At 33.6% G+C, this 18,132-nt stretch overlaps 3 protein-coding genes across 4 annotated transcripts; 2 read left to right on the plus strand and 1 right to left on the minus strand.

Annotated features, from left to right (window-relative positions):
* The first annotated feature begins 1,482 nt into the window (after nt 1-1,482).
* On the plus strand, nt 1,483-4,285 carry LOC117633814 (WD repeat-containing protein LWD1-like). The gene is made up of 3 exons (XM_034367610.1): nt 1,483-1,661; nt 2,417-3,049; nt 3,672-4,285. Exons 2-3 carry the CDS (start codon nt 2,454-2,456, stop codon nt 4,084-4,086), a joined length of 1,011 nt encoding a protein of 336 aa, XP_034223501.1. The 5' UTR covers nt 1,483-1,661; nt 2,417-2,453; the 3' UTR covers nt 4,087-4,285.
* Nucleotides 4,286-5,262: 977 nt separating this feature from the next.
* Nucleotides 5,263-8,978, plus strand: LOC117633818 (vacuolar protein sorting-associated protein 55 homolog). 2 transcript variants are annotated; one of them, XM_034367615.1, is made up of 5 exons: nt 5,263-5,431; nt 6,290-6,341; nt 7,432-7,471; nt 7,562-7,646; nt 8,442-8,978. In XM_034367615.1, exons 2-5 carry the CDS (start codon nt 6,309-6,311, stop codon nt 8,623-8,625), a joined length of 342 nt encoding a protein of 113 aa, XP_034223506.1. In that variant the 5' UTR covers nt 5,263-5,431; nt 6,290-6,308; the 3' UTR covers nt 8,626-8,978. The 2 variants fall into 2 exon arrangements, with proteins under 2 accessions (XP_034223506.1, XP_034223507.1); XM_034367616.1 differs by lacking the exon at nt 5,263-5,431 and adding an exon at nt 5,472-6,202.
* Nucleotides 8,979-12,942: 3,964 nt separating this feature from the next.
* LOC117634995 (NAC domain-containing protein 90-like) lies at nt 12,943-14,699 on the minus strand. Its single transcript, XM_034369308.1, has 3 exons — nt 14,496-14,699; nt 13,962-14,290; nt 12,943-13,592 (listed from the first exon to the last, which is right to left on the minus strand). Exons 1-3 carry the CDS (start codon nt 14,659-14,661, stop codon nt 13,230-13,232), a joined length of 858 nt encoding a protein of 285 aa, XP_034225199.1. The 5' UTR covers nt 14,662-14,699; the 3' UTR covers nt 12,943-13,229.
* Between the last annotated feature and the right edge of the window lie 3,433 nt (nt 14,700-18,132).

Consider the following 18,132-nt stretch of genomic DNA (forward strand, 5'->3'; position numbering starts at 1 on the left):
CACAGTTAAGAGCCATGAAATATTGTCATTCGTAACCAAAGCTGTAAGTGATTGGCTGGAACAAGCTACAGTATTTAGTTGAACATTGTTACAATTCCACAAAAGCCAAAGACCTCCCGAGAAGCCATTATCATCAACAATGTAGTGATTAGTAAATCTCAAACTATTAACAACATGTAAGCCAAAGACCTCCCAAGATTTTCCTTTTTCTACTTTTGCTTTGATGTTTTCCATGATTCTTCATGCTAGTTCCGCCGAGTTTTTCAGTCTCAACGCTTGTAGGAGCAGGATGGCACAGTTACGGGTCAGTATAATGGGGTTGCAAGGTAGTTTCCTGGGAATCATCAGTCATCTCATCATGGAAATACAATTAGTAATTAAAGTAATTAAATAAGGCTAAGATATTTCTTAATTACAAATATTAAACCAAAAAAAGTATTTTGTTTTTTAAAAATAAAAATAAAATAGGTATATTCGAATAAATTAAATATATATATTATTTTTAAAGAATATATTTTTTTAAAACAAAATACTTAATAAAAAAAGAGTATAGCGCGGCTATACTTTCTTTAGTACAGAAATGAGTTCCTTGTCCTTTCTCCCTTTTTAGTACAAAAATGACCGATTTGAGAGACGTATGTTTAAAAGTGCGACTTTAAATGTGGGGGGATAAATACCATCTATCACTCTCACTTGAGGTGGAAGCTTTTGTACTTGAGCACACTAGTGTACTCACACGACCATTAGCAGCCTCCTGAGGTAATTTATAGAAGGAAAAAAAAAACAATTAATATGCTACTTTTCTTTGACAAACATTCCAACAAGAAAGCAAATTTACAATTTGGAAGTTGAAGGAAGACTACTTTGCATTATATATATTTGTATATTTCCTATCACATGGGTGAGACCATTTGCATCATCATGGAGAAAAGTAATTAATTCATGTTACAGTAAAAATGGAATACTATTTCGGGTCGGCCATTTTAGTAACGACAAATTTGGAAAAACGAAAACAAAAAACACGTTGTCTTTTTCTTTTTGTGTTTGGTGCCGATCGTGGAAGCCAAAACTTCAAAGAAAAATTACAAAAACACCAGCTAGTACCAATAGCGGGGCTCTCAGAAAATCAAAGCATGCATACAGGCGCATAGGTTCGAAGTTTCAAGGTACTCACTGAATATTTGTACACCGTTATTGTGCAATTTTGTTAGAAGAAATTTGGACACCATCATTGTTGCATCCAAATAAGAAAAATAAATAACTAAATTTGGTAATATAATTTTTTGAAATGGAAATCGTGGTCAAAAAAGTCACAATTGAGTAGTTTGGTGGTTCATGTTATTAAAAGGGGTTTGAAAGAGTATAAATGAAATGAAAATAAAATAACCAAACCTTATCTTCTCTTCATATATATTGACTGGCTATTAGCTTTCACGCCCTCACCTTCCATTCTCTTCTTCTGATTTCTGCTGTCTCCCCTACTTTCATATATATTTATTTTTTCATAATAATATATATTTCTATTTTTATATATAGCCCCCTCAACTTTCATAACTACCACCATAAAGCTCAAATTCTTCATCTCCCTCCTCCTTATGTATTTATGTCTCATGCTCTGGAAGCAGCCCATAACCACTGAAACTTCTTGAGTTTTCACCAATGTAAGTCTCTCTCTCTCTCTCTCTCTCTCTCTCTCTTCCCTAATATTGGATGGTTTTCAAACTTTGTTCACACCCTTTTCTTTTCTGATCTTTTTTTTTTTTTCTGGGTAGTTTTTTGATAGTTAACTGTAGGACTCTGCATTTGTTGTGGATGGAATAATGGAACAATATTATTATCAAAATAAGTATACAAAACCAAGATGAAGAGTTCTCATCAATGAGTCAATCTTTTTCTTCTTCTTTTTATTTTTTTATTTTGGTGGTAATGAGTTCTCATCATAGTCAAAGAGCTTTTGCATCTTGGTCTAATGGATACTGCTGCACAATTTGTAAGTACATTACCCTTTCCAGAAAATCGGTTTTATATAGAGATTTTGATAGTCAACCTTGATTAGGTATAACAGAATACGGTGATAAGCGCCTACCCTTCCTTTTTATTTTTATTTTACTTTATTTATGGAGATGACCGCCATCTCCTTTTCTTTTTTATAAATCAAAGTGTAGGCACCTAGCTAGAAGATCATAGAGCTTCTTTTTTTTTTTCACATGTATGTTTTGTCTTTTTAATACTGCATGTATATAACTTGCACATATGGTCAAGTTAGTTAAAATGGATATGCTCCTCACTATACACTCGAATTCGAATTCTCTTCTCTGTAATTTATATTATATGAAAATTGAATATCTTTTGTATTAAAAAAAAAAATTTTAAAAGTTGTACATTATTGACATTTGACACTAAAATCACCAAGCAGCTCGAGAGAAATTACACAAATTTCAATTATTCCAAGCATGCAAAGCCCAGCAGAGAAAAGAGCAGGAGTGTACACCTACATAAGCCAGTGGCCAATCTACTCCTTAGCTTGGTCAGTCCGTCATGACAAGCCCTCACGCCTTGCCATAGGCAGCTTCATTGAAGACTACAGCAATAAGGTTGAGCTAGTCCAATTCAACCGGGACACCTCCGATTTTGCTACTGATAACCGCCTAATTTTCGACCACCCTTACGCACCCACCAACCTCATGTTCTTCCCCTCCAAGGACCCTTCAAACCCCGACCTGATGGCCACGTCCGGCGACTACTTGAGGCTATGGGAGATCCATGATGACAGAATTGAGCTCAAGTCCCTGCTCAATGGGAACAGTAGCAGTGAATTTAATTCGGCTATAACATCTTTTGATTGGGCTGAGTGTGACACTAAGCGTGTGGCCACGTCTAGTGTGGACACTACATGCACAATTTGGGACATTGAGAGGGAAGCTGTGGACACTCAGTTGGTGGCTCATGATAAAGAAGTGTATGACATTTCTTGGGGTGGCTTCAATGTATTTGCCTCAGCTTCTGGGGATGGCACTGTCAGGGTCTTTGATTTGAGGGACAAAGAGAGGTAAGGGTTAATTCAAAATTTTACTTTGCGTGCAATTTTTTCAGACTGAAAACTCAAGTCTTTTATTCCGTATTTGTTTTGAGAGGGAATCCAACGTGAGACATTTTTTAATTTGGGGTAATTGAATGAGAAATACTACTAGACCTAGTTTTAGTTGCCTAGTTGATAAGAAGTCTGTAGTTGAGTTCAACGTACTTCTGATTCAGGAGCTGACCTACATGAGGTCAAGTGTGGCTAAAAACCTTACTTGTAATAGGAAAATCACTGTTTTGTTATTCTCGATCAATAACACAATGGCATTTGAAAAAGTTATCATACGTGTCATTGCGTTATTGACCAGAAATAACAAAAAGTGATATTTCCGTTACATGAGAGTAAGCCCCTATACAGTTCCATTTAGCCTACTATTACAGTACAAAATTTTGAGCCTTCTGATTCATAAGTCTTGTGATGAAGTTCTACTATTATAAGGAAGAGAAAAGTCAATTTTGGTGGGGTATAATTTGTCTTTCTTAACCTATATTTGCATTTGATTTATTGTAGTAGAATGATGTTATTTGTATCACATTTACTGATCGCATTACTAATAAATACAATAATTTTCTACAAATTTTTTCAATAGATCAACCATAGTGTATGAAAACCCATCTCAAGATGGGTCCTTGCTGAGGCTGGAATGGAACAAGCAAGACCCGAGATTCATTGCCACAGTGGGCATGGACAGCAACAAAGTCGTGATATTGGACATCAGATTTCCTACAGCTCCTCTCATGGAGCTTAAAAAGCACGGATCCAGTGTGAACGCCATTTCCTGGTCCCCAGGTATGGGCCACCAGATATGTTCTGTGAGTGATGATTCAAGGGCTATGATTTGGGAGGTGGTCAAACCTGGGGTTCAATCGGACGGTGGTGGAAATGTGGAGCCAGAGATGTGGTATGGAGCGACGGCTCAGATTAACCAAGTGCGTTGGTCTGCTGTGGAGGTGGATTGGATTGCTATTGCCTTCTTGAATAAGTTGCAGGTCTTGAAGGTTTAGAAATTACAAGGTTCATGAAAAAAATATATATAATAGTATCATTGGCAATTTCATGGGCAATGGTATATTTAGAGTTGTATAATTAAGAGTTGAAAGGAGAAATGGGAACTAATTTAACTGGGAGATATTTGTAAAATACAATTTTCGTGTGACAATGGAAATGGTCAAAATGCTCATCGACCAATACCACAATGAAGTTTTGTATCGTGTAAATTTTTATTAAGTATGAACTTTTTATCTTGATGTGAATGTTGACTGACATGCACAATTAAGTAGTTGATCCATGTAAATTTTTTTTGAGTATGAACTTCTTATCTTGATGTGAATGTTGACTGACCGGCACAATTAGGTAGTTGATCAATGTAAATTTTTCTTAAGTACGACATTAACACGCGACAAATTTTGTTATATTTTTCTTCTTTTATTTTTTCAAAATCATTATGTTAAAGCCCTGTTTGGTTCATTGAACAAATTTGAGGGGAAATCACTTCCCATGTCATTCTACAAGAGATGAGAATGGAAGATTCATTTCCCACGTTTGGTAATGCTAAGAAAGTAACCGAAAAATATCACTTTATTTCATTTCCCATGTTTGTTTAGAATATGAATGGAAAACAAAGTTTGTATAAATTTTCATTTATACCAAATTAAATCAAATAAAAAAAGAATGCATTTTATGTGAAATGAAATAAAGTGGTATATCCTGATTACTTTCTCAGCATTACCAAACATTGGAAATGAATCTTTCATTTCTCATCCCTTGAGAAAAAATATAGAAAATTATTTTCCATCAAATCTTTTCCGCGAATCAAATGTAGCCTAAGTTCTCTATAATTATGGAAGATCTCATTTTGTTTTCGTTTAATTAATAAACAACCTCAAACATCATAGGAACAATTGTTATTCATATGGATCTCATCTTTATTGGTAACCTAGTTTACAATGTAAAAATAGTTTTATCGATTCATTCACCAACATGTATTTTACATTCTTACTTCCATTTTCCAATGTTAAAAAGTAAATAAATAAAAGTTTATCAAAACATAAAACCAAACAACCCCACACACCACCCCCCCTTCCCAAAAAAAAAGTAAAGTAGTTGGAGTTCTTACCTTTTACAGTTTACTGCCGCAAAGGGTTACCCGGCAATAAGAACCAGAGTCCACTTTGATTAAAATTTTAGTTTTATTTGAACCGAAGACCAATCGAGGACCACCTACACTTCTGCAATTTCGCAAGCTCATCGTTTTGCTTCTTCCGTCGCGATCAGCGAACACGAACCTTCCTCCGGCGTCACTACCAACAAAGAGAGCTCTCGTTTCTTCGATGGCGATGACCATTGAAGGTACAATTCTTAATGTTTCCCTTTTTCCCTTTTTTTCTTTTTTTTCTTTTTTTCTTCTCTTCATATATCTCAAATCTTCGATTCTTTTCAAATCAATTTTGGTTTTGGCTGGGTGACGAATTTTGTGTGTGCAGAATTTCGTTGAATAATATCAAAAAAACTGAGATAAGCCTTTTCTCTTGTTCCAATTCCCCACTGCAAAAATTGGAGAACTGGAATCGTGTGGGCTTGAGAGCTGAACATTCTGGAATTGTGCTCAATTAATTAGGGTTTCGTGTAGTTGATTCTTTTTAGTACAAATTACAATCATATTTTATGATTTCAAACACCCCTGTTTGAATGCTTATCTTAATCAGAACTTTTTTTATAAATCAAAACTTAAAATTCTATGTATGTTTCCGATATGATATCTTATAAGAAATGGTTTTTTTTTTGTTTTTTTTTTTGTGTGTGTGTGTGTCTAAAATAAGAAATGGTTAATCGTATCAATTTGATTTTAGTGGCAACTTACTATTTCGGTAACGTTAATTGGGGAGCTCGAATTTCATGCACGATTACTATGTGTAAATTGGGGGCATTAGTTCACAGATTGTGAAAGGGTTGCATTGTATGCGTCGAGCATCAATTCCTGTGACTATATATAAGATAAGTTATGTAATTGTGTTTATTATTGAACCTTCACTCATATTTTGATGGCATTGAGTACTAATCCTTTTTGTTTTTGGTGCATTGTTGCTCTGTGTGTTGTTGACCGGTCGTGTTCTTTGCAGTGTAAGTAGGAATTTAGTTCTGTGATCTTAGCCCTGTTATGCAGCTTATCTCAAACAGACTTCTAACGATGAATTTCTTCGTGTACAGTCTTGCAGGACTTGCTTTTATGTTTTCAGCAAGCATCTTGCTACAGATCCTGGTATGGTTTGAATGTTTGTAGTGGTTTGGAATATTTTGCAGTTTCCTTTTGCTTTAAATCATGTGTTGTTTTTTGTATAGTAAATGCTTTATAATTACGTTTTGAAAGTTTTGTGCCCTTTTACTCGAACAGATGCTCATATATATGCTTGTTCAATTGTAATTATATCCCAGTATTATGTTATGCCATACATAGTCTGTCTTGCAAATATGCCAGATGCATCAAGAATAAGGCACATGCGCATGCGTTTATCTTCATGAATCATCTTACTTTATGAAAATCAGGCGTTATGGTTGTTTTCTCGTCTAGTGCATTCACTTTGTTATTTTTGACGATGGCACTTCTTTTCATCCTTTTCTTCACGCGTTGTTTATTTATTCTGTTAATTGTGTGTGCTTATGTTGCATGGGTTGTTGTTCTTGGCGCATGTCAGTAAATTTTGTACTTATCAAAAAAAGAAAAGAAGGTGCTCTTCTCACTGTGATGAATCTTGCAAACATTTTGAACCAAACATTTCTGAGATATATTTTTCAAGTTCAATTGAGCTTTTAAACAGTGAAATTATTGAAGCAGTTGGCATATATGACTTCTTCTTCTTTTTTTTTCTTTTTTTTCTTTTTTTTTTGGAAAAACCCACTGCATAAGAAAAGTTAAAGCTACAAACTGGGCTATTTTCCTGCAAGAAAGTTAGGGTTCAGTTTTAATGAGTATTCTTCTGGTTACTTGTGGACATTGGAAATTGGAGGATTTTGTACATTCATTCCTAGGATGTGTTTAATGATGTCAAAGTGAGTAGGAGTCATTTATGCATTGCTTTTTAATTATAGTATTCAATTGTTCTTTTGCGGATTAGATGTTTTTTTCTTCTTTTTCTTTTGTTGATATTGTAGCTTACTACCAAGACAAAATCTAGAACCCTACTAAAAGGGTGTTATTCAGGTTGCCTTCTGCATTTGAAAGGGGCTTTTGTATCCTTTGTGATATTAATAATACTGCCTGGTGATACATCACCAGATTGGGGGTTTGGATTTCAAATATCTTTTATGCTTACTCACTTACTGTTTTTTTTTTTTTTTTTAATGTGTGGCAGGCTTGTGCATTATACAACAATTGGTGGCCAATGTTATCTGGTGAGAGTAGCTAATATAAGTTTCTTATTCTACTTGGTATTTAGGGTTGGTTTGAGCATCGAATTATTGAAATTTCGATTGTTGTTGTAGCTCTCATGTACGTGCTCGTACCCATGCCTTGCTTATTCTTTGGTGGTGGTTCTACTCAGTTTTTGCTTAGCAGAGAAAGTGATGGGTGAGTATTTTCTAAGCACTTTTACTTACCAAAAATTTCATCTATAATGTAACCCTCTTATATATACCTGGTATTTCTATAATTTTTCATTCATTATAGACATCCCGTATTTTTTTTTAATAATGTCAAGATACTTGTGTGCCATGCACCAATTTATTTGTCAGCCTTTTTGTCGGAACTCACAACTGGATATAACCAAGTTTTTTAAGATCACTGCCATGGTTTGGATGATATTCTGAATACCTCAGGATTGAGTCATTGGTTCAATTCGTTTCGATAGTTACTGTCCCTAAGAAAGACTTAATTTATTTTTTAAATTAACACCATAAATTTTAGCTTTCTATAAAATCAATTTTTTGGGGTACTGTTATGCTTCAAAATGAACAAATGGGGCTATTAATGTACACAAAGGAAGAACCTCAGTATTAAAGGGGGTTGTGATTTTCCAACACTGCCAAGGGACATATAGCCCATTCAAGAAATTCAACTCTAGCTGGAATAGAACAAGTGAAAAGGTACACATTGGAATATCGCTGAGAGAAGGGCCAAACTTAAAAAATATTGCTCCTTTTTAGGGTCACAAAACAGAGCAATAAGTAGTTATGTATGTAATTGTGATTTTACCGTTAAATAGTTGTGACAAGTTGACAACCAGCCTATGGAACTTTTGTAACTTGTAAACTGAGTTTGCGAAGAACCTCTATAATTCAAAATTACATTAACAGCTTCCTTGTTGGCTTTCTCTTTTTCTTTTCGGGTCATATTCTTAGATTAAATAAAATTATTATATTGCAGGTGGGTAAATGCTGCTAAATTCTTGACTGGAGCATCAACTGTGGGGAGCATAGCCATTCCTATTATCCTTAGGCATGCTCATATGATTGAGACATCTGCTATGTGGATTGAATTCTTTTCATTCCTCATATTTGTCTGCACTGTCTTGTGCTTCCACCGTGCCAGCCTCGAAGATGAGTGGTGATGAACATAAAAAACCTAGCTTCTTATCTACTACTGACAGGCAATCATTGGGGCCAACAATTATGTAATGTAAACACCTGCATGAAGTGTGATATGCATACAATGGAAAAGGATAGAGACTCTTCCCTTTTGTAAATGTGTTCTATATCTAATGTTCAAAGACAATTTTTTTTTTATCAGTTTGTAATATGTTCAAAGGCATCTTGATTAATTTGCCCTTTTAACCCATTTGGGCAGGACATTAGGTTTCTGGTTAATGTGGGATTGCTTTTTGTGATAGTAGTATTTGCTATGTAATATAATTTAACTAGAATTTTGATCGTTAAATACTATGCATCTCTTTTATGAAGTTGATGATACCAGTTCAGATCAGATGGAAGAGAGGGAAAAATAATATTCGACATGGCTACGAGGATGTGAAGAAATTCTCTCAGAGTTAGGAAATCTTGCCAGGGCTTATAAGAAGTTGTATCACCCTCCCAATTTCCAATTGGTTTTTGAGTTGGAATTTTGGGGCATGTTTGGTATTCTATTTGAATCTAAATTTTAATACAAAGTTTGAGTCTAAAATCCAGAAAATATGTTTGGTATGTCCGGTTTAGAAAATCCAAACTCAAAAATGCTCAAATGCTTGAAAGTAGAAGGAAAAAAAAAATCTCTGTTTTTTAAGAAACAATGTTCAAGTTACATACCAAATAAGTTTTTGAATATTAAAAAGCGTATTTCACAACTCCTAAGAAAAATCAACTTTTTTTAAGTTCAATACTTGATTTTGATACCAAACACCCCCTTAATTTCCTTCGCAGTATAACTTGCATAAAATAACCTATTTTCCCCCTTAACCTGTATTACTTTTCAGAAACTAAAACTCAAGTAAAACGAAGCCATATAAGAAAAATATTCTATTCACAAAGCACCCACCCACTTGGGTATTGACTTTTCATAAAAGCCCTATGGCTTGTTGTGATTTTCAGCTCCAAGAATTCTGTAGTGAGGGGCTTTGGTGAGGCCTTATGTCTTAATTGTTGGATTAAATTGGTTAGTCTAATTTGACTATTACAAGATTAGACATCATCTAAATGCCATATATACAGGACACTCCCATAAAATGGGACTTTTCAGCTCTGACATTTGGGCCAGGTTGTAGCCATGGGCTGATTTGTAGGTCTTTGCAACTTGCAAGGGACTTAGTTGGACGTCCACTGTCTTGTCTTATGCTACAAAAATGAACGGCACTGGATGCCGGACAAAAATCTGGCCAAAATCTGATCCATGCCCACAAAAAAACTAAAAACTAAAAACAAAAAACATAAACCTGACGTTTCTTCTTCTTCATCTTTGTTTTATTTTTGGATCTAGAACCTAAGATTGGTTACTAAAGCCAATGAGGACGAACTCAATTGGTTGAGTTCTCCACCTCCATCTCCATCGACAGAGGTTCAAAATCTCATACACCCAATAAATATTTGTGTAAATTATCATCTTCCAATCGTTTATACCCAAGAAAGCAAATGTTACAGAAAGTACATAGATTTGTCATTGTAGACTGTTCCTAAATCTAAAATTCTTCTTTTATCAATTAAAAGTGTTCATTACATCATTAATTTTTGTTTAATAAAGAGAATTAAATAATTATAATGCTACTATATGTCCTTGTGTCTGTAAAGACATTAACCCTCCTATCATGCAATAGAACTTGAACTGTTTCAAAAATTAAACAAATTATGTTGCAGCAACAAAATCATTTTTTACGTTCTACTTTCTGCTTTTTATTGTTTCTTATGAAGCGACAGGATCCTAGATATATCAAGGATGATGACCTAGTCATGGTTTAAACCAAGACTTTGGTCGGTAAGCGTTTGTGCTGTCATATTTTAAAGTCGTATATATCATTATTGCTTAATAAATAATACATATTGGTCAAGTATATGTACCCATCTAATGTAGAAGAATTTAATAAAACTACTTGAGAGAGGGGGGCGGGGGAGAAACAAAGTAGGATTTTAATAAATACTAGTCTCTTGACACACGCTCACGCATGTGTCAATTGGTTTTTTTTTTTTCTTTTTTTATTTTATTTTAGAGTTAAGAAAATATAACATGGGTAGTTATGTTCTATAAAAATATGACATGTTATATGATTTTGTTTTTAATTTTAATTTTTTTATATGAAAAAAATGTGAATTTACCATATTATCCTCATTTAATTAATAATTTCAATCCTTAATGTTTGAATTAACCAAGGACATTTTCTGGTATTTTGAATGTTTCACTATTCTCTGCCTTTTGCTTTATATATATAGATAACAATGAATCTGATCCATCCATACAATAGACCGAAAGTCATGCAGAAAAGTATAATCGTTATAGCGGCTTACCAAACACCAATTTAGTTTTAAGGAGGTTGTTCCGTGGATTATTTATGCAAAAAATCAGCTAAATCAGAAAATAGCTTAGCCATTTAATTATCCACATTTTCATTTCATTTTATCCAAAAAATTATGGTTTTTTGCATGTTTTTAGATGATCAAACACTTTCGATATGAATGTCACTACCAAAAAAAGTCTTTAATCACCCTAATAAATGTCACCAAATAATGGTAATTGTTGCCACTTTTTTTTGTAGTGTGTGTTTTTACAGAAAAATCATTGAAGGATGATGACCTAAAATCTAGGCGGTTTAGATGTGGGAAATGCATATTATGTATAATCCTAAAACAAATATGTATACATTTCTTTCGATAAGGAACGTCCTTTTCATAGAAAAACTGACATACGTGTATGGTTTTTTTTTTCTTGGTGAAGAAATAATGATCACTTAAATTTTGGAGAAAAAAGAATGAACAAAGTCATGTTGCGGTTCATGCGTGTTTCTGACTAAACGTGTATACTATTTCAGTTCGCAGACACACAAGAAACAGACGAAGCAACGTTTTTAGGACTTTGCTATGGCTGACCTCCTCCAGTTTGCACGTGGAAGACCACATTCTTCTCGGCACATAATGATGACGAGAAAGAAAATAATCAAGTATTTTCACACCTAGGAATTTCCAAGATGTTTTCTTTTGCAAAACTCAATTTAGTGTTTTCTTTTCCATGATGAGAAAGAAAATACAAAGGCCAAAGATTACTGCTGTCGACATCTCATCAACATCAACACCAACGTCTCATGCATACAAGTGTATATGAAGTAGGTAAAGTTCATACGAATTTCTCACTAGTCGTCACCCAAAAGGTGATTTGATTGATTGGTAACCAAAGAATTCGCCCCACCGCCTTTTTAATTAGAGATATTTAGTGATATACCCATTTCTAGCACTAATATTATAAATAAACCCTACACAATTGAATTCCTAAAAACAAACCCAAAAAAAACTCAAAAAATGATAGCTAGCCTTATAGAATTTAATATTGATTATTAAATTACTTTGATGCCCTATTGAGTGCTTTGGGTATTTTTATGAGATTTTGGGGTTGGGCTTGTTTTAAGAAATTGATGGCAGTTTTGTAATTTATAAGAAGTTAAAAGCTTTTTTGTTATGTTGTAAATGGATTTTGGGTGTGTTTCTAAAGTCCATTTTATATAGGGTATTTTTATAATTTGGGCCCCCATATTGGGTATAATAGTGAATCTCCCTTTTAATTATGGAGAAATTCTTCAACTCGGCAGGTGGATGACATCACTTGTACGGCCACATACACCAATCAGAGAATTTTATTGTGTTTCGAGTCCACACGGCCCTGTGTTGGTTCAATCTAAATACAAAAATCTTTCTTGTTTGTGTGTAATGGTCGAACATATGACGTAATTCCCTCACCAAATTAAAGAAATACAAAAATCTTTCTTGTGCATGAAATATGTATAGTATTTGACTACATTTGGAAATGATTTATGTGTGATAGTAACTTCACATGCATGATGATGACGATGATGTAAATATTTTCGAGTAGGAAATTTCTTTTGTCAATGCATCCCAATCATTCATATTAGTTGATCTATAAACATATCTCATATTCAGACACATTATTTAAAAACCTCAGGAGAAAACATGATTTTTAATGATCAATTAGTTTAGTGACGACGTTTAGTTTTTATTTTGCTGAAGGAGTTAGATTATGACTTAAGATCTCTTCTGAATCAGAACCATAACTTCTGTGTTTCCGAATAAAAAGAAAAATGTGCATCAAACTTTTCTTTTTTTTATTTATTAATTATTTACAATGAACTTTTAGATCATTTGTGCAGTACTTGATATAAAAAGTTCATATGAATTACTACTTCTCACCATTTTACCAACAAAAAACTATTCTCCACTTCTGCAAAATCTCAAGATTCATATAATCCAAGAAACATACATAATACATATGAAAGTACAGTGGGCAAAGAAACTTATAGTTATTTGTTACAAAGGAAATATCAAGAGATGTACTTCAAACTTTGGCCTTACATGTACCACTTGAAGCTACAAGTCTAACACAACAAGATTAGGCATTTTCTCCACAACTCTAGTACAAAAAGTAATACAACTATCTTATAACTTGGTTAAACTCTACAAATCATCAATTCCATTTTGAGTGAAACTAATCTTCTCCTTATTTTCTTCCTTAAAGCCAATTGTTATTGATCATCAATTGTTCCAAATCCCAAAGTGCTTCATTATCAATGAACATTGGCAAGGTTCCAATTTCACCTGCAGGTTGAGAGGGTGGTTGAGGGCCATGATGATCTCCTGAGGAAGAACTCTCTGGTGAGCTTGAGTTTGTTCTCTGATCACTACCCATGAGGGGGTTCCTGCTATGTGATGCTGAACCCTGACCCTGATGACCTGCACCTTCATGAGCAGCAGCCGTTTGATTCAAATTCAAACTAGGGTTGCTCATGATCTCCGCCCCTAGAGGTCGTCTGTCGAATGCCCTCAGGCATTTTGATTTCTTGTACACTCGGCACAAACTGAATTCTTGCCTCAACTGCATGCATGCCAACATAAATTAATAAATCTAGAGCAACAACATAATTAAGTTTATGAAGTTTTAATTTGGTAGATATTTCATTAGAAACACATCAAAATTCCATTTACAACATAATAAAGAGAGGTTATGTACATGTAATTTGATTGATGTCGTATACCATCAAGTACCACGCTTAAAAACCTTGTGGTCCAAGCGGTACCACAAACATACATATATCAAGTCTTTTCGAGTTGTTATGATGCACAACTTAAATGTAAGGTTTGATCTTGTGTGCTCAAAATTATTAAGAATTATTTGACAAGTTATATGATATCTAGGTTTCGAAAACAAATTAAGTAATTTTGGAGATATATGATTAATTAGTACCGTAGGAGCAGAAGGGGTGTTCGATGATGAAGAGGCAATCAATGGTTGATTTTGATCTGCATGATGAGCTTCAATGGCTTTATATTCATTCATCTTCCACTCGGTTTTCCTTCCATGAGGAGCTCTACCATTGTAGAAAACCATGGTTCTTTTGAGGCCGATGGCTCGATTGGAATTGGAAGAGTAAACAAAACTCGGTGACCCAGTTGCTTTCCAATACCCAGTTGTTGTGAGTCGCCTCGGTCTCCCTCCTCGAGCTTCACTCTCTTGTCTTGGGATGAAGAAGAACCACTGCTCCGGATCTCCATGGCAGGCCTCTCCCGAAAACTCTATTAATTTATTACATAACCCAAGTAATTAATTCAAGTATAAACAAAACAGAAATACAAGTTAAATAAAATCATGACATTGCAATGAGGAGTAACTCCATAAGCGACCTCCATTATTTTTTTTCATGTTATTAAAATGATGCAGCCTATCCTATATCTGCACCTCAAAAAGAAAATGATGCACCAGAGAGAGAAGTTTAATTACGTGGGAGGTCCGATGGATTATACTCGTATATGTAAAGAACAGGTATGACTCGGTCCATGACTCGGTTCAAGTCCTCCCTCCTCCCTTCCAGTTTCTTCTGCAAATAAAACGAAACCAGTTCCTCCTCTGTTGGGTAGAATCTAAACCCAGGTGGCAAATCCTCCATCTGATCTCTCTCTCTCTCTCTCTCTCTCTCTCTCAAAATGTTATGTCCTGTGCTTAATTTGATTTTCACTTACGTGAAGAGGTTCATTATATATAGGATTAATTGAAGTTAGGCAAATGAGCAAACGGTTTAGCAAAAGAAGCCGAGTGAAAGGAGAAAGGAGAAAGGAGGGACAGTTTTGAGTTGCTTGGAAATTTCTACGCGCTTGTGTGAGAAAATATTCTCTCTCCTTTAGCTTGACTTCATGAATCGGTCAAAATTTATATCCCTGTGGGACAGTCTAGGGTTCTTTCTCTACACGCGCTGTTGTATAATTTGGTTTACTATATTTTTCTTCAACCAATAATATGTTAACACTAGCAGATTAATTCATGTGCAGTTATTTTTTTTTATAAATAATTTAGCAGCATAAAATATCCAAGGATCTTTCCAAGACTATGAATTATATGAACTTTACCCGACTAATATATCCAACTACAAGGATATTATATATAATTTTTTATTTATGTTTAAAACTATTAGATCAATATCCTTGTGATTGTAATTGTAAAGATAAAACTTAATGCATCACATTAATTGTAAATAAAACAACCCTTCAGCAATCCTAGTTGAGCTAAGGAGATCTCAATTGAAATATACACAAATTTATGTGGGGGTTTATCTATATATTTAATATATATAAAGCAAATATAAGTATTATTAGCACCCAAAAAAATCCATCATGATTCATGCACTCCTTCCTCCTTTATCATTCTCATTAGAAAGAAGTGCATGATGACTATTTTGAAGTGCCAAACAGCTCTCAATATAATTTATTTCAACTGAGCTGCGAAAAATCAAACGACTTTAGATGGAGAGATAAAACGAGTGAAAATTTAATGAAGTGTGAAAGCTTTTACCTTTATATTATTGTGTTTCTTGAGAAGACTTTCATATTTTCAATTTTACCGTAAAATTGAGGAAAATAGGTCTTGTTGGTTTCTAAACTAATGTACAAAATTCAATTCATTGTGTAAGAGTGTGAAGGGGATATTCTAGATGGGGAGCCGAAATGTGATGAAGACTCGAAGTGGAACGTTGACGAAGTGAGAAACCTTTGCTGTGTTTCTATTACAAGTCTTTCCCGTATTTTTCAATTTTAACGTAACAATGAAACCTAGAAAATAACTTTTGGGTTCTTTCTAAACTAAAGTACAAATTTGAATTGTTTTTCTAAGTGTATTCTCCATTACAAGAAAAATGGCTATTTGCGACAAGTATTCTCCATCAATAGTGTAAATAGAGTTGGAGTTGGGAACTTGATCCCATCAATATATATAGAGCGAGGCTAATTTTGGTTTGGTGGTTGTGGTCAATTTATTGTTGCCTTTGAATTTGACCACAATCGTTCTGTTTTCTATGAAAAATAAAATCTAGTAGTTCTCTGAAAAATTAAAAATTAAAACTGATTTCATTTAGAACTAAAGTACTTTGGGTTTGTTAAGGTTGTTTATATTGTTACAATTAATATTCATGAATATAATTTTTTTTTTTTAGACAAGACAATTATAATCTTTCTAATCTGTCTTTCTTATTGTAGATTCGGATATTTCAATATAGAATTGTTCGTGTGAACAATAGCTGTGGTTTTCATTGATATAAAAAACTTTCCATTATTTTCTAGTATTGATCGGTAGGTATTATTTCTTCTTTCTTCTTGGATAACAAATAGAAAAGTATGGACAAGAGTTGGATAGATATACAAGACCGAACATCTACGCAATATCTCACTGGAGTTGAGAATTTTTTAGATTTTTCATTTTCTAAAAATATAGATGATGCAAGAATTTATTTTCTATGCAAGAAATGTCACAATCGTTATTTGTTCACAGGGGATGTAGTAAGAAGGCATGGATTTATGTCCAAGTACAAAAATTGGACTCAACATGGGGAATAGGAAACATATTGCATATTTCCCTTGATCCTGAGTGGAAGCCAGTTAAAGCGAATGCATCATTGTTTAGTTCACAGCTTGAAATCATGGCACGAAATGGAAAAAAAAGTTCCTATAACATATCTTACAAAACCTTCTAATTATATTTGTGATAATGTATGTGTATTGATGAGTTTGATTGATAATTAAAATGTTATAATTGTAGGATAATAGAGATGCCCCTGAGGCATATAGAACAAAGAAGAAGAAAAATGATGAAGATGAAGTTTTTTATGAGGATAGTGATGACTTTAATCCAAGTTAAGTGAAGTCAATTCACAACTCAATCAAATGATGACTCATGTTGGTTTCCAAACCACCTCAGAAGAAAGCGGAAGCGGACATGTACATTATATTTAATGTATTTCTTTTATTAAAGAATAAATACTATTAAAAGTTAAGTGATCTTAGTTTTTATGTAACTTTGAAATATTTTATATTTGATGTCATCAATAAATTATGAATGCCTCAAGTATGCACTGAAGAAGACTTAGTGTTAATAGCGAGCTGCAGCCTAATTAAGACTTGGAGACATAGAAGCAATTGTTTTCATTAAAAGGTTAGATAGACATCTTTGAAATAAAATGAAAATATATTTGTTTTCCATTCATTTATTTATGTTTTTATCACTATTTTTAGGTTGGGGGTGAAGGTGAAATACAAGATAATGATGACTTCTTCAAGTTTTTAATTTTAATACTTTTGAATCTGTAATATTTTGTTTTATATATAGAGATGGTATTGTTTACATATGACTTGAGATTTGAGATTATGTTATTATTAGTTTTTTTTAAAATGTAAAAGATGGTACTTTCAAGTACATATAAATGAAGTTATTTTTACTTTGATAAAGATATAACACCATTTTATAAGTTTTTATAGTCAATTCTAATTTATAATCATAGTGTATATGTCAATTAAAACTGTCATTGGCTATGCAAAATATTAAATTAAAAAATAACTCAAAAAATAGAATTGATTAATATTAACAAACGCTTTACCAGGAATATATTCTCAAACTAGCAGCTTCAAAATAAAGGGGATGCGCTCTCGGATGAAGAACTTTGTCGCATATTTATTGCGATGCTACATACAGTCGTTAAATCAATTTTAACGACGTGTGCCTCTGTCATATACATTGTCGCTTTCTTTGTCATATAAACATGAGCGACAGAACAGCGCCATCGCAATTACTTTAGTTGCTACACGAGATCGCATCGTAACTTGTGTCGTAAAAATCACGTTTTAAATCTAACGCTAATTTATTGCTAGCAAGTTCGACACGTTATTATGACGGCCCAGAAGCAGCATAAAAAGGGCTCAAAACCTTTGCGATGTGACACGATAAAACACGTTGTAATGTCGTCACTAATGGGTTTTTACAACACTTTTTTCTCTTTTTATGATTGACTTTGCATGTCGCTAATGTTTCCATATTTCATAACCAAATACCATTTAAGGTCGTCTTTTGTTTTTTGAGTACAAGCGATTTGGGGATG

The sequence above is a fragment of the Prunus dulcis genome, chromosome 7, assembly GCF_902201215.1.
Source record: "Prunus dulcis chromosome 7, ALMONDv2, whole genome shotgun sequence".
Taxonomy (NCBI): Eukaryota; Viridiplantae; Streptophyta; class Magnoliopsida; order Rosales; family Rosaceae; genus Prunus; species Prunus dulcis.

Bases quoted from the DNA above. Each gene is read 5' to 3' on its own strand.
- LOC117633814 (XM_034367610.1), top strand. From the start codon at position 2,454: ATGCAAAGCCCAGCAGAGAAAAGAGCAGGAGTGTACACCTACATAAGC. The intron at 3,050-3,671 runs GTAAGGGTTAAT...TTTTTTCAATAG, and splicing joins GATTTGAGGGACAAAGAGAG to ATCAACCATAGTGTATGAAA.
- LOC117634995 (XM_034369308.1), bottom strand. From the start codon at position 14,661: ATGGAGGATTTGCCACCTGGGTTTAGATTCTACCCAACAGAGGAGGAA. The intron at 14,291-14,495 runs GTAATTAAACTT...ATAAATTAATAG, and splicing joins TAATCCATCGGACCTCCCAC to AGTTTTCGGGAGAGGCCTGC. The intron at 13,593-13,961 runs GTACTAATTAAT...GCATGCATGCAG, and splicing joins ACACCCCTTCTGCTCCTACG to TTGAGGCAAGAATTCAGTTT.
- LOC117633818 (XM_034367615.1), top strand. From the start codon at position 6,309: ATGTTTTCAGCAAGCATCTTGCTACAGATCCTG. The intron at 7,472-7,561 runs GTGAGAGTAGCT...TTGTTGTTGTAG, and splicing joins TTGGTGGCCAATGTTATCTG to CTCTCATGTACGTGCTCGTA. The intron at 7,647-8,441 runs GTGAGTATTTTC...ATTATATTGCAG, and splicing joins CTTAGCAGAGAAAGTGATGG to GTGGGTAAATGCTGCTAAAT.